Here is a 16,241-nt window from a genome sequence, read left to right as displayed (position 1 = left end):
ACAGTGTTAAATCATAATGATAGTATGGACCCTTGACATGACTTCATGAAAATGGCAGTTTACCTCTGTGGTTTTCCTCCTGTAACTCCATAGCTCCAGTCTATGACGAGAAAAGCATCATATCAATTCTAATATAATGACATTCTACAAAATTTCTGACAAGTACTCTAGAAAACTGCAAAGGTCATCTTAGACAAGGAAAATCTTGAGAAAATGTCAAAGCTAAGAGAAATCTAAGGAGATGTAATGACCAAATCTAATACGGTACCCTAAATTGGTTCCTGAAACAGAAGGACATTAGATTAAACCTAAGGCAATCTGAATAAAATGTGAACTTTAGTTAATTAAGTAAGATATCGACACTGGTTCATTGAATTAACAAGTGTATCAGTAATTCAAGAGGTCAATTATAGGGCAAAATAGATGTGGGTACAATAGATGTGGGCTCTCTGTATTAACTCAATTATTATTATTGTGGGTTTTTTTTTTTTGGTAAATCTAAAACTGTTCTAAAAAATAAAGTCTACTTAAAATGAACTAATATGAGCCACCATATTAACAGCCTAATGAAGAAAAATACATAATGATTAATATTAATCATGGTAGGAAAAAAATGTAAGACGTTTCAACATGCATTCATGATGGCAGCTCCCAGCCACCCTGGGACAACGCAATAAAGGTGATGACAAAAGCCCGGAGTTCCTACCGTGCTCGCCTGTGAGAAGATGAATGGTCCCCCTCAAGATTGAGAAGCAGCAGGACGTCCGCTCCTGCTCAACACCACAGTGGGAGCTTCAGCCGTTACAACAGGACAAGAACATAAATACATGTTGGAAGGAAATAAAACTGTCCCCATTCATAGGCAATGTGATTTGTTCATGGGAAAACACTTAAGAATCTATCAAAACAAACAAACATGCCAACAACAAAACCAGCTTTGAACTAACAGGCGGATATAGCAGAGTCAGCAGGCACAAGGCCAACACACAAGAGGCAGTCACAGTTCTGTTACTGGTAACAGCTCCAACCAAACTGAAATACTTAGATCTAAATCTAACTGCATACAAGATCTTTCTGCTGAAAACTACAAAATGCTGATATATTGATAATATTATAAAAGAAAACCTAAATAATTTGAGAGACATACCATGTTCATGGATAGGAAGTCTCAATATCACAAAGCTTTCAATTCTCCAAAAACTGAACCACTGATTTATTTCCATTCCAGTCAAAATCCCAGGGGTATTTTTTGAAGATACAGACAAGATGATTCTAAAACTTACGTGGAAAGGCAAAGGAACTTGAACAGTCAAAACATTTGAAAAAGGCAAAAGGAAAAAAAGGCTGAGAAATCACACCAGCAGGTTTTAAGACATACTATTATGCTGTTATAGATCAAGATAATGTGAAATTTATAAAGGGATAAACACAGAGACTTTCAAAGGAGACTAACATACAATGTCCAAATGGTTTATGACAAAGTTGCAAAAGCATTTCAATGGAAAAAGGGTATTACTTTCAAAAAGTGTTGATGGAAAACTTGATATCTAGATGCAAAACACTGAACTCTGACCTAAATCTCATACCGTTAAAAAATTAATTTAAAATAAATCATTTATTTAAATAAAACTTTCAACTAAAAAAGAAAATTTTAGAGTAGAGGAGAAAACCTTTGTGACCCAAAGTTAGGCAAACAGTTCTCAGATGTTTCATCAAAACCACAATCCATAAATTAAAAAGTAAACTGGACTTCATCAAATGAAAACAAAACAAAACAAAACTGGTCTGTAAAAGTCAGTGTTAAGAGATACAAGACAGGTTGGAGCCTGGGAGAAAATATTTGGAAATATATCCAATAAAGGACTTATATTCAGAATATATACAAAAATATTTAAATTCAACAGTAAGAAAACAAACAACCTAATTTAAAAAGATGGGCAAAAGACTTGAATTGACAGTTCATCAAAGGAGGATATAGTTTGGTAAATAAGCACATGAAAAGATGTTCAACATAACTGTTAGAGAAATGCAAATTAAAATCAGGATGAGATAGCATTCCACACCTATTAGAATGGCTATAAAAACACATGAAGATAACACCTATAGTGTGGAATACAGCAATTAAGAGGAATAAACTACAGATACATACAACAATTTGGATGAATCTCAGAGGTATTAAACTATTCACAGAAACCAGGCTCAAAAGATAAATGCCGTCTGAGCCCACTTGTGTGACGCTCTCAGTGCCGCGAGCCTTGGTGACAGCACAGAGCGGAGCCTGCCGGGCGTCGGGGGGCCGCCGTGGCGGCAAACGGGCAGCAGCGGGGCATTGGGCGAGGGGACTCGCATGTCCTGCTTCTGATGGTAGCTACAGAAAACTACACATGTATTAAAATCCACAGCACTGCAAACCACAAAATTCAGTTTTACCACATTTCTGAAAAGACAAGATCGAAGGAAACACATTTTCTACATGCCTTTTCTTTTACCAAAGAAGAGTTTTCTCCTCAAAGGTCAAGATATCTACTTAAAGTGGAGTCTAGGTCACATTCTCTGCCACGTCTTTCTCCTCTACAAGTTCACCCTCAACATTAATATACAGTCATCACGGTGGGCCCTCCACTCAACACAGCTCAGAGCAAGGGCCTGCCTGAGGGGTCCGCACCTCAGCAGAGAGCTCTGGGGCTGACCCAGAGGAGGCATCCAGTGAGGGTCTACGGGATGAATGGAGGAGTGGGTCTGGTCTCCCCTGAGTCCGCCTGAGGGTGGCTAGTGCTGGGGGGGAAACAAGCAGCACCGTTTACCCCGAGAGCAACCTCAAGCTGCCAAGCCCGACTAGGGTGACAGAGCAGCTGCCAGAGGCGGGCACAGCCCCCGGCCGAGAGCGAGCAGCTGCACTCGGGCATGGGTGAGGATGAGAACAGCCAGGCAGAGGGGCACTGTGGCCCCACCAGCTCTCAGACACGCTCAGGAGGAACAGCTGCTGCTGCGGCAGCCTTCGCCCCAGCCTTCCCACAGGGAAACGGTCAGCGCCCAGCACAGCGAGGGCACGAGGGGGCCTGGCACCACTCCCTGCAGGCAGAGCGTCAGCAGCCCAGCCGAGGGCCTCTGGAGGGGCCAGAGCAGGTCACCCTGCTGCAACTGGGCTCGGCCAGGGCCGCACACGCCTAGGGGCCTCTGTATCTACAAACACGAAGGAGTCCCCTGACGCTGGCCCTCCAGAGCACCAGCCTCACCTCTATCAGCCACAGCTGTTTCTGACATCAGCACTGGATAACTTGTAAATACTCTCTTCTTTCCATGTGCTGTAATACATGTATATTTCATTTCAAATGAAATATAACACTGCTTAAGGGAAAATAACTGCATTTATTTCCGTTATTTTCAGTAGTCATGTATGGGTTGAGAGTTGGGACTGTAAAGAAAGCTGAGCACAGAAGAATTGATGCTTTTGAACTGTGGTGTTGGAGAAGACTCTTGAGAGTCCCTTGGACTGCAAGGGGATACAACCAGTCCATCCTAAAGGAGATCAGTCCTGAATATTCATTAGAAGGACTGATGCTGAAGCTGCAACTCCAATATTTTGGCCACCTGATGCAAAGAGCTGACTCATTTGAAAGACCTTGATGCTGGGAAAGATTGAGGGCAGGAGAAGGGGACGACAGAGGATGAGATGGTTGGATGGCATCACCGACTCGATGGACACTGGTTTGGGTGGACTCCGGCAGTTGGTGATGGACAGGGAGGCCTGGCATGCTGTGGTTCATGGGGTTGCAAAGAGTCGGACACGACTGAGCGACTGGACTGAACTGAACTGATTCAGTTATGTCAGCTATGACCTCTACAACACTATGAGCAGCAGAGAAAAAACAAAGAATAAGAAAGCTTATAGGTCATCTCAAAGGTTCAGGAATCAACATGGTATTTTCATTTCAGCACACGCCTAACCAAGTCAGACTACATGAACTAAATACACCTACTTGAGAGTGTCAGCCTGGTACACGGGGGTAGGGGGCGTGTGAGTGTCCTGCTGGAGGACGGCACACACCGTGAAGCCTGTGAGTCTGCTGTGGAATTGGGAGTGGGGTCTGGAGGGACACAGTGCCAGGGACAAAGATACACCTCTGCCAACCAGTATCTCTGGGCTGGACTGGTCAGGACGGGGAGACACTCCATCTGGAAAACCCAAGGGATGTTCCCGGCTTGTGAAGAGGGCTGCCTTGTGGTGGCCGTGGGGGACAGCCCAAAGCCAGCCTTTCTAACATATGACAAAAACAAGCTGCAGAAAACTGTGGCGTTGGATGGTGGGCAGCAACACGAGCAGGGAGATGGGAGGGAAATGCTGGAGCACAGCTGCTGAGGGTCTGGTCTTGAAGAGTGGGCATATGTTTCCTGGAAGGAGTGGGGGTGCTTCAGATAGAAGTGACCCCCAATGGGAAACTGGGACAGGCAGTTGATGTGCTCTCCTTGCCCTTCACTTACTCCTCTTGCAAGCACCTGACCTGGGGCTCCCTTTTCCAGGTGAGGGAATGTGGCACTGGCCTCTGGGTTCCCAGTGGGGACTCTGTGGTCCCAAGCACTGCTGAGAGCCCAGATTACAGGTGTGGAGGGAGATTCTGTCCTGTGGGTGAGCCTGGAGTAACTGTCCAGCTAAGGGCGGGCCTACTGAAACCATGCGCAACGGCAGTCAGAGCCTGTGGTCTGCTGGTACTCAAGGGAAAAGGAGCCTGGCTCACCTGGAGAGAGCACAGCACCTCTGCCACACCAGGAACACTGAAAAAAAAAATAATAATCAGGAACACAACACAAATTTTATGACTCCTTAGAGAGACAACAGGGCCATCCCAGGTGGCACAAGTGGTAAAGAACCTCCTGCCAATGCAGGAGACATAAGAGACAAGGGTTCAGTCCCTGAGTTGGGAAGATGCCCTGGAGGAGGGCATGGCAACCCACTCCAGTACCCTTGCCTGGAGAATCCCCATGGACAGAGGAGCCTGGCGGGTACAGTCCACGGGGTCGCAAAGAGTTGGACAAGACTGAAGCGACTGAGCACACATGCATAGAGTCAATGGGCAACTTTTGGGAACAATAAACAGTTTTTACTTTTAGAACAGTGGTCCTCACAGTCCAGTCTGGGGAGCTTCGGGGTCCCAGAGACCCAGTTAGGGGAACTGTGAGGTGAACACTATTTTCATAGTAACACTGAGGTGCTATTTGCCTTTTAAATTTTCATTCTCCCACAAGTACATAGAAGTTTCCCATAAGCGACATGATGTGTGATAAACAGATTAAATGCAGGAGCAGCTATGAGAACCCACCTGTCTTCCATTAAGGCAAGATTAAAGCGACTGGCAGAAGTGCAGAGCAGTGCCGCTCTTCTGTGTGTTTTGGTCTTGGAAAATAGAGTTATTTTCACATGAATATATTATTTTTGATAATATACAGTGAATTTATTATTATTACTTTGGAATAAATTAACACACTAAAAAACTCTCAGGTTTAATTTTCAACATGGTCAATGTACATAAATAAAATGCTGATAATCCAAAGCTCTCTGGGGTCCTCAGGAGTTCCGAGGAGGACAGAGGGGTCCAGAGGACAGACGACCTCCATAAAGGGTTAGGGCGGCCCCTCCCTGTCCACGCCTGGCCAGAGGAGCAGGGCTTGCTGGCCCGGAGCGCACCAGAACACAGTCTCCGAGCTCATCTCGCAGGCGGATTGGACTGTATCAGCCCTCAGAAACGAGCCTCGGCCTCACCCGCTGCGGGGAGACGGCGCTCTCACCTGGCGAGGCCGGCGCAGGTGACGTGGGCTCAACAGCCTCGCGGCTGCACCTGGCCGTATTGTATTTGTATTCACCTTCCCAATAATTAGAGCTCCCGAAACTTATTTAACAAAAGAATTATGCCTAAGACTTAAAGCTCAAACTTAAGGAAGCCTACAGAGAAATGATTAAACTGTGAATGTCCTGGTATGAATGTGAATAATTATACATTAACACCCTTTACCATTCAAGTAATTGTCATTCAGCTCAAACCTGGATAACTGACTTTTGAACAGGTGTTAGCAGTTTCTGAACACTATACGAAATACATAGAAAGGCTGTTAAAAAAAAAAAAAGGGAAGAAGGGAGAGGGAGGGAAGGGGTTGACATGTTGCTGAGGGTCCCTGTGAAAAAGGCATGGCATCAAGCCTGAGCCTCTGGTCCTATTGCCTTCGACCCGCAGCCGCGAGCGCCTCCCCTGCCAGCGTGTGCCTCTCCGCACGCCCACCTCAGGCCCTTCCTTCTCACGTCCCCTCAGAAATACTCCAGACTTCCTCAGTTGGTCGCCTGAACCAGCCTGGCCCACGGGAGCCAGGGCTCCCCCGGGCACAACCTTGTCATCTGAACGACAGAGAGCTGGGTGATCAGATTTAAGACGACACAGCGCTTTCCAACGCGGTGTCCCTGTGCGCCCACGGTGGCGATGAGAGGCCTCCCTCGAACCTCGCCTTCTTTTCGTGGTTTCAGTCCAGCTGCATTAAAGGGACCAGTTGCTAGTGAATTTCAGATCCCCACCATTTGAGGCTACACGCCCCACCGGTCTGTAAAACCACGTCAGCGTAGGTACACTGTATCCCACCCCTCTCCAACCCAGCTCCACAACAACCGTGCATTCCTTCAGAAGCTTTCGAAGCCTCCTGCTAGCCCTCCATAGCATCCAGCTGCATCAACAGACACCTTGCAGCTCCTGCAAGTCTAAAAGGGAGCATCTTCCTGAACCGGGGCACAGCCCCACCACCCTGGGCCCAGCGTGAGAGGCTCCAGTTGGTGTCACGTGACTGGGAACATCAGCAAATCTAAAGCAGGGGTGTGGGGCGGTGAGTCTGAAAGATCCCCACCCATGTGGCTTCTTGAGCTTGTCTAAAACAGCCCTGAGGTCTGTTAAATAATTTTAGCTAACTTTTGATGACCAACCCAACAGAAAGAAGCTAAGCCCTTAATTTCTTAATGAATTATTCTTTACCGTGGGACAGGGATTACGCCATGGAGAAGGCACATCATTACTGACAGAGCTGTCAGAAGGACAGGCAAAAGGAAAACTGGCAAGCTTTAATTTCTCTGCAGAGAAATGAGGGGCTCTTTGGGGATTAATCTCAGTATCAACATTGAGCCTTTGCCGCAGGGCAGCTGAAGAATTCAAAAGAAGTTGTGACTGAATTCTGAGTGATGGAATCCAGCTCCAATTGTGCAGCTGACTTTGGTTTCTCACCTATTCAAATGAGGACGAGGCCGCGCAGGTGTGGGTGGAGGGGGTACTGTGCGCCCTCGACGGGTGGGCGGCAGGGAGGGTGGGAGAAGGGCCTCCCAGGGCACCCCTCCGTGAACATGCAGGAAGTTCCCCTGGGGGGCAGAGAGGCAGAGGACTTCACCACTGCTGCCCAGCCAGGGGGTCCTGGTCCCTTCCTCTCCTTTCGGGGACCAGGGCTGAGAGCCAAGAGGGGCTGCTATGGGCAGGCGGCAAGCCCATAAGGTCACGCTACAGTCCTCTAGCACTTTATACTTCCCTGAAAGGGCAGTCCTTGCCCCTTTACAAAGGCCTGAGGACATGGTCCCCCTGTTCCGAGCAGGTGAGAGACCAAAGCAGGATAAGCCCACCTCTGCCTCCCAACCATGGGCTTTTCTGCAAAGTCTGAGGCCTCAGGTCCTCCCCACGTGACCTCTCCAAAGGGCTGCCTGAGTGTCTTCATGCCACAGCAGGTGGCTTCCCTCAGAAGAAGTGACCCAAGAGGGCCCTTCCCAGCCTTGGGAGCCTCACCATCACTCCTGCCGTATCCTGTGGGCCCCTCGGGGCTAGCCTGGCTCAGCCGGGGCAAGAACAAGAGCATGGGCACCAGAGGCAAGGGCCACCAAGGGACATGCTGCAGAGCCATCCCATGTCTGTGTTCCAGAGAGGAACACAGAATTGCAGAATTCAGCAGGGAGCCCTGGGCGGATCAAAAGCCATGCCTGCAGTATGACTTTGTTAACTGACTATGGTAACAAGGTGGCATATCACAACAATTCTAAAGTCAGCCACGATCTCCCAAATTCTCAAAGTGAACATCAGTTATCTCAGGCTGGGAAACTGGACTCTAAACACAGAAACAAAATCTACAGTCATAGAAAGCACCTCACTACATATTCTCCCAAGTCCCACGATCCCCTTAAACATGACTTTGCTCCCCTTCAAATTTAGCATCTGAATTCTGAGTCTTTTCATTTATGAAGCAGGGGTGAGGCAAGGAGAGTTTTTCACTAGCACCAGCAGAGACAAAATTAAAAACGTTTGACCTTGAATTTGCAATATCAGGTGTGCACCTTACCACTTAAAACTTTAAAAAGTGGTTGAGTCCCGTACACTATCAGGGGCTCAAATTCTTCCAGATGTTTCCGTGAAAAAATGCTGATAACTCAGACTCTGTAGAGTGGTCAACAAATGATGGCCAACTTCAAACCGGGTCCTGTTCCACAGCAGCAGGCAGCGACCAGAGTCCCCTGCCCCTGGCTGTCCATGGCCACACACCAAGACTACCCCGCAGACAAAGGGCTCCCTGGCGCTGGAGAAGCTCTCTCTACAAAGGCTGCCCACCCTGCTGGGCCAACACCACACTCAGGAGAAGGCGGAGAAATCAACAGCGGCTTTCAGGTCTAGGAACACTGCTTGTTTGACACTCAGACTCATGAGCCTCCAACATCAGCGGTAGACTGGGGAAATATTAATTGATTAAATGAAGTCCTCTGTAATTAGATCACTTGCCTCAGTCATTCAACCCATGGCTACTGACACAGAATATACATGTATCAAGTATTCTCTTTTACTCCAAGACTTTCCAATTCATTTAATCAGTGATGTATTTTACTTTTGATAAAGTCTATTTCATTGTTATTTTCTATCATGAATTTGTATTTCAGGATTGTGTGAATATTTTTTTAGTAACATGAAGATATTCTCCATGTTTTCTTCTAAATAAAAGCTTTAGAGTTTCCGTTTTATGTTACGTACATGATACATCTCAAATTAATTTTCATGTACAGTGTGAACTAGGGGTCAAGGCGACTTTGCATGAATGTGTGTGTGTGTGTGTGTGTGTGTGAGAGAGAGGCCCAGTTGTTCAAGCACTATTTGTTGAAAGGATTTACTGTCCCTATCCATCTGTTTGGAGTCTTTCTCAAGGATGCAATGGCTGTACAAGTGTGGATCTCGAGTATGTTCTGTTGCTCTAAGTACTGAGGCTTAAGCCAGTGCCACGGCGTCTTGACTACAGATGATCTGTCTTTAAGTCTTGAAATCAGGTAATGTAAGTCCTACAATTTTATTCTTTTTCACGGCTGCTTTAGATATTCCAGCCTCTTTGCATTTTCATATAAATTTAGAATCAGCTGGGAACTTAAAGGACTCATGGGACTGAACTCAGAGAACAGTTCACAGAGAACTAACCTCTTGGCAATACTGGCTTCTCCAATGACCAAGGCCTGTGCGCTGACTTTGCGGTTGTTGTTCAGTCACTAAGTCGTGTTCGACTCTTTGCAACCCCATGGACTGTGTTCCGCCAGGCTCCTCTGTTCTCCACTACTCCTGGAGTTTGCTCAAATTTGCTCTAATTCCTGTCCACTGAGTCAGTTTCCTTAGGTCCTCTTTAATTTCTCTCAATCATGCGTTATATTGTCCAGTGGAGAGGTCTGCATTCTTTTTACTAAAGCTAATCTTAAATATACTTTGGATACTACTTGAAAACTCAGTGTTTTAAATTTAATTCTTAATTTTATTACATAAAAATCAATTAATTGTTATATATTAAAACTATATCCTCAACCTTGTTAGATTTACTTGTTAATTTTAACAGATATTCAAAATTCTATGAGATATTCTATGTACATGACTGCTGTTGTTTAGTCGATAAATTGTGTTTTGGGACCTTATGGACTGTAGCCCACCAGGCTCCTCTGTCCATTGAATTTCCTAGGCAAGAAGACTGAAGTGGATTGCCATTTCCTTCTCCAGGGTATCTTCCTGACCCAGGAACTGAACCCACGTCTCCTGGATTGGCAGGCAGATTCTTAACTACTGAGCCACCAAGGAAGCCCACATAAATGATTATATAAACTGAAAACAGACAGTGTACTTATTTCTAACATGTATGCTTTTGTTTTTCTTACATTTTTGCACAGAACTCTGTCCTTTGAAATTATGTTTATTGTAGAAAATATATAATGAGTCTGTTTTTTTTTAATCCAGCCTGTTTATCTATGCCTTTTTATTTGAACCTTAACACCATTTCCATTTAAAGTACCTGATCACTCTGTCTGGACTGGAGTCTACCTAGTACCAACTTGCTATTGGTCCCAGCTGTTTTCTGTTGTCCTTTCCCTGTTTTTTCTGCCTTATTTTAGATTACTTTAAAAATTAGCTATTTTACCTTCTATACTGACCTATGAACTACTCATTTTGGTTTTATTTTTTAGTAGCATTGTAGGATTTATAATATGCTTCTTTAATTTATCAAACCCTTCTTTCAATTAATACGATACTTGCTCATTATAATCTAAGAACTGATAGCAGAACATTTCCATTTCCCCATCCAACCTTTTGTTATTTACTTCTATATTATAAAACACCAAATTTATTATTTATATGCTGAACAGTTGATCATTTTTTACTGAAAATCAATAAACAGGAACTTCCTCCCCCTTAACTCTCCCATGTACTTCCGTTTCCAGTGGTGTCGACTCTCTTTGGAATCGTTCCGCCTCGGTTCCCAGTGGCCCCACGCCAATCTCGTGTGGTTCCCCCAACACAGAACGGCACTCCTCACATACAACAGCATTCTGCAACCAACTCTTGCGGGAATTCTGTGTAGCTCCCTTTCTCCAGGACTCTGCCCACACCTCCGGCCACCTGGCACATGCACTAAAGCACTTGTAGCATCGTTAGTTTAAAAGGCAAAGAACGAGGAGAACCCCAATGCCTGGTGACAGAGGACAGGAAAAAATTACAGCATGCCCAGAAGATGAGGTTCTCTATATTCGTCATAATTAGCAAACTATCTCTGTAGGATTTAAAACAGATGAGTTTCAGAGAAACGCTGAATGAAAGAACCAAGTCACAGTACTATTTCATCCATGTAAAAAGTGCAAACCATGGAGCTGGGCTGGGGGAAGGCCGACGTGGCTGGGAGGACACACGGGACTGAGCGGTGCTGGCCGTGCTCCACCCTCAACCCGGGTGTGCACAGAGGCGTCTTCCCTCTTTTGTTTATGCCTTACAAATCCTTAATGAATATGCTTTTGTCCAATGTGGCTATTTCATAAAAAAAAAAAGAAAATACCAACCTGTCAATAACGCACTCAACAGTTATTCTTAATGAAACTCTTCAAACAGCTCCTTTCCCTCATATGATAAAAAATGATTCAAAAGGAATTTATTTACATAATTTTCTTGCTTTCCCCCCGAAATTTAACTGTTAAAACAAGAGAGGGAAGATGACAATATTTCCAAGCATCTGGATTCTGAGCTCGTGGAGCCCTGACCATGTGTTTCAAAGGAGCCATTACCACTCCCACCCCAGCCCCTCCTCCCCATGGCCTGGGTAATATTTTTTCATAGCAATTATATCACTCCCTGATGGTCTAGGGATATGTATGAGTGTATATATACTAGTACATACTTATAAACACATACATGCTGCTGCTGCTAAGTCGCTTCAGTCGTGTCCGACTCTGTGAGACCCGAGAGACGGCAGCCCACCAGGCTCCCCCGTCCCTGGGATTCTCCAGGCAAGAACACTGGAGTGGGTTGCCATTTCCTTCTCCAAAGCATGAAAGTGAAAAGTGAAAGTGAAGTTGCTCAGTTGTGTCCGACTCCCAGCAACCCTATGGACTGAAGCTTACCAGGCTCCTCCAACTTCCTACTAAAATACAAGCTCATAAGGCCCAGAATTTCGTTTAGTTTTTAAGTTCCAAGAGCCAAAAAGAGGGCTTTGCTTACAGCTCAATAAATAATTGCTGAATGACTGACCAATTGAACTCCCTTCTCCATGGTCTGGCCTAGGGCTCTGCCAGAGACCGGCACCTGTGTCCCCACTGACCAGTGGAGGATGGGCTGACAGGGAGGCCTGGAGTCCTCCCCTTGCAACTCACCTTCACTTTGAAGAGGGCGACAACTATCTAAGTCTGGGGAAGGCATTCAATAAATACGTTAAACTGAATGACATCTGACCCTGAAGCATGTAGAAAGGAACCACTGTCAAGAATCACTCAAGGGCCATGTCCAGGCAGCGGGAAGTGGTCCTCCTGAGGCTTCCCATGCTTCCTTCCACACGCTCTTGGGGAGAAAAGGGCCGCAGCACGCTCAGTCCAGGGTGGTGGGCCGAGCAGCCACCAGAGAACCTGCCACATGAGCTGGGAAGAGACCATGGCGGGGCCAGGTGGGGGTGTCACGGGCCTGGCTCCACCCACAGAGCCACGTGGTGCTGGGCCGCGCTCACTCGACCTGCACGCTGGCCTGCTCGGGAATGGGACCCTGGCTGCTGCTTCCGTCTGGAGCCAAGCTCTGCTCTTGAGCAAGTGCTGGGTGCCGGCAGCCGTGGTCGTCCAGGGGAGCAGGGCTCCTGGATTCGAAATGCACTGCTGCACCTGGGTCAGAGCCCAGCACTCCCCCAGCATGTGCAGCAGATGGAGCAGAAGAGCCTGGTCACGGAGACCACGCACATGCTGGGAAGGACCCGACATCTGCGCCCGAGAAGCAAGGTATCATCTCAGAGGCCCAACCATGGGCAGCTGCCCCGCCCTCAGGGTGGGGCACCCTCGGGGGCTCTGTGGGGCGGTCAGAGGGTGGTGGGATACTCTTCCCAACTCTCCAGGGGTATCCCTCTGGCTCTCCTTGGCTCCAGGCCTGCCGACCACCATCCTCCACACTGACAACACAGCTTCTATTAATGCTACTGGGACCATGGATAACATTTAAATGCTTTAGCTTCAACCCAAATACACCAGACCTCTAATGAAACCTTAAACACAAGTCCTGTATTCTAGAAAAGGAAACACATCAGGTGAAGAGTTGGGGCCCCTGGCCAGGTGCGAACACCAAGAGACCTTGGGAGCTGTGTGCAGGTCCAAGACGCAGGCTATGACGAACATCAAAAGGTGTTAATGGTTTCAATATTTATCTGCTGCAGGGAAGCACTCTAAAAAGGAGACAGAAAAAAAAAATTCTGCTAATGGCTGTGTCTTTGCCATTAAAATGAAAAGCTTAATGCATCTTATAATCAGAGGACAATTTGCAAATCATTAAGAGAAATGTAAAATTCCATTAAAATACAAATCAAGAGACTCTCCCTGGACTAATAATCTTTTTGATATTATTTTGCATTTCACTATTTCTGTTCCAATACCCAGGCCCCACAAATGATCGGTTCCTGAACATGCTCTTTACCACAGCCTACTTCTTTAACGAGAAACCGAGAGAAGGGCAATCTGCTATTCAGAGCAGGTGCTAATGAAGAATTCCATATATTCTGAAATTTAATTAAAACCCCAAAGATTTCAAATTAGATGCAATTTGAAATGCCTGGGGCAGAAATACATGCACTTGCGTGGCGAGGGCGCCACACTGGAAGTTGATACCGTAATTGGTCTTGATGTATTTTTGTGTTGCCGGGCTGAAGCACAGAACTCATAACCATATAAAAATTCTCTGTAGATTACCTGCTCATTGAAAATGCCATCACTCAGGTAGTTCTCTACTAAATTACCATGCTACTAAAATGCACAAAGTGATTCGGAGAGTAGAGTGGCACAGCTGGCCGACGCTGCCAATGAGTTATGCATGCGTCAACGCGGCCTTTTTTCTTAGTAAAATATGCTCAGTTGAATATTAAAATATAATTGGCATTCAACCTAAGTAGCTTAAACCATTTTGTTATCTTCTTTTAAACCGATTTGGCTCCTCCACAGTTATTTTCAAGGATGCGATTCACAAACTAATGATACCATCATATTCTGCGAGATTTGTGCTGTTTTACATTTGTCATAAATAGGTGCAGTTTCTACAGCCTGCTAGGGATGGTCTTTAATATTAGTTGCTCTTGAACATCAAAGGCCCAATTCTTGAGGAAAAAAGGGGGGGACATGCCATTTATGTTGGTTCTTGCATATTTTATTCTACAAAGAGGAAGAGATGCGGACGCACTGAGAAAAGCACACGTCCTGGCCGAGTGGCGAGCCCTGGGTCTCCCTCCTTCCCTCCCTGGCTCGGAGGACTGGCTCAAAGGGCGGGCCGCTGCTGGACCTCGTGGCCCTGCGCAGGGCGGCTGTGTTTTTAGGAAGAGCAGACAGTGTCCCCTGCCCCTACGTCCGGGGCGGTCCTTCACACAATGTGCCTGCGCACGGTGAACACGGCGCAAGGGAGAGGGAGGAGGGGCTGCCGCCACACAGAGCCTGCACAGCGTGACGCTGGCCGAGGGCAGGGCTCAGCAGGGCTGCACAGGGTGATGCTGGCCGAGGGCAGGGCTCAGCAGGGCTGCTGCTTCTCGCCACTTCTCAGAGGGCAGGAAATATCGGAATATAGCTCGGGACATGCAGACGAGCTAAACACACTTCTTCCGCTATGCTTCATTCTTCAGTTTCGGAAGCACTTTGTTACATGGCCTTAAAACTTCACACAATGCCCTGGCAACTGAGCCTCCAGAAGGTCTGTCCTGCCTGGAGAGTCCCACCCCTGAAGGTCGTGAAAGCCACGTCTCAGAGAGAGACGGTTCTTTTCCAGGAGATACCTTACTTTTCCATTCGGACACTGGAAACATGACCTTCAAAATGGGACCTGTACGCTCATAAATCCTATACTCTGAGTCATCTCGGTTGGTTGGACAGCATCACTGCCTCAATGGACATGAATCTGAGCAAGCTCCGGGAGCTGGTGATGGACAGGGAGGCCTGGCCTGCTGCAATCCATGGGGTCGCAAGGAGGGGGACACGACTGAGTGACTGAAACGACCTGAGTCATCTTGAACATAAGGGTTGCAAGTAAACCTGAGGGAGAGAGCGTTTAAATTAAGTAACAGTTTTTACACTTTTGGATCCTGCAAATAGCTAGACGGCATTGCAGCCCCTAGTTTTGTATCAATACTCGTACATTTAACGTTGGTAGCTTACAGTCTAGTTTTAGATGGTGCTCTCCTAAAACACCATTTTCTCTGTAAACCCAGGGATTAGACATGATTCTATTTATTATTGCTAGCGTGATATCAAAATACGTTAATGTTGCCTGTCAATGTGACCAGACAACATCTATGACAACAAAACACCAAACATTCTCTTGGAAGGACGCGTAAGGAAAAGTCAGTCTGTCATGTTAAAATATAGGCTTGTTAGACGATTATTTTTTAAAGTTCATTTCAAATGAAAATTATTGAAGAAAGTGACAATGTAACTCACTTCTCCCAGCAGAAAGAAACTTGGTTCTCCATTCCTTTTTTCGACGTGAAACACACCCAAGTCCAACACAGGCCCTTCCAGGTGATGTCTTTCTAAACGTGTGAATGTAAGTAGGGTGACTCATTTTTAATCGGAACCTTCACTGGTAGGACGTTTAATTACTACGCCAGAGATAAGTCATACTTCAATGTTAATATTTTCTCATAAAAGCAATACTTGTAATAACTTCAATTTTAAGTACTATTTATTTGTAATAGAGACCTCATTGTATCCTACAAGGTTTGAAAGTAGCTGACTTTCAAACCAACTTTCTGGTTATCTTTGAGCTTGGTTCAATTATACTGTGTGACCCTGAAGCCTTGAGTGAAGGCATTCTCAAGTATTCATTTTTTTTTTTTTTTTTTGCCTGATTTATGGAAACCTTAGGGAACGTGGATCTGACCACCTCTTAGATTTAGGAGGAAACTTCCCCTGAGCTAGGCCTCTCAGGAGCCCCTGGTAATTACTGCTTCGTCAGAGGGCTCTTTGTGCAGGGACCCCAGGCGCTCATGAGGAGCCCAGCAGGCTGCGGGGGTACCCGAGCCAGCACAGGAGAGGGCGAGCACTGCACCCCGCTTTCTCCCCGGGGCAAGTGAGCACGGACACCTCACAGCAGTCACAGCCTCTCAGGTCAGCATCCAGAACCTGAAGATCCTCTCGCCCCTTTCTCAGCCATGCCCACTGCTCAGAGAGCTCCACAAGAAGCTAAAGCTTCGGTTTTCTGCCTGCTTCAGAGGAAAAACACATT

At 46.4% G+C, this 16,241-nt stretch overlaps 1 protein-coding gene across 3 annotated transcripts in view; it reads right to left on the bottom strand.

The window, feature by feature from the left end:
* Positions 1 to 16,241, bottom strand: part of MGMT (O-6-methylguanine-DNA methyltransferase) — a 225,169-nt gene that overhangs the window by 15,766 nt on the left and 193,162 nt on the right. Inside the window, exons 4-5 of one of the 3 annotated variants that reach the window (XM_045164130.1) lie at positions 4,737 to 4,773; positions 2,185 to 2,368 (exon numbers count right to left, since the gene is read on the bottom strand). The exons of 1 other annotated variant lie outside the window; for it this stretch is intronic. In XM_045164130.1, coding sequence (XP_045020065.1) covers positions 2,200 to 2,368; positions 4,737 to 4,773 — 206 coding nt within the window. In that variant the 3' untranslated portion in view covers positions 2,185 to 2,199. Of the gene's footprint in view, positions 1 to 2,184; positions 2,369 to 4,736; positions 4,774 to 16,241 lie in introns of those variants that run through there. One more of the 3 variants, XM_045164129.1, reaches the window with a different exon arrangement.

The sequence above is a fragment of the Bubalus bubalis genome, chromosome 23, assembly GCF_019923935.1.
Source record: "Bubalus bubalis isolate 160015118507 breed Murrah chromosome 23, NDDB_SH_1, whole genome shotgun sequence".
NCBI classification, from domain to species: Eukaryota; Metazoa; Chordata; class Mammalia; order Artiodactyla; family Bovidae; genus Bubalus; species Bubalus bubalis.
This window is presented reverse-complemented; position numbering and strand designations above follow the sequence as displayed.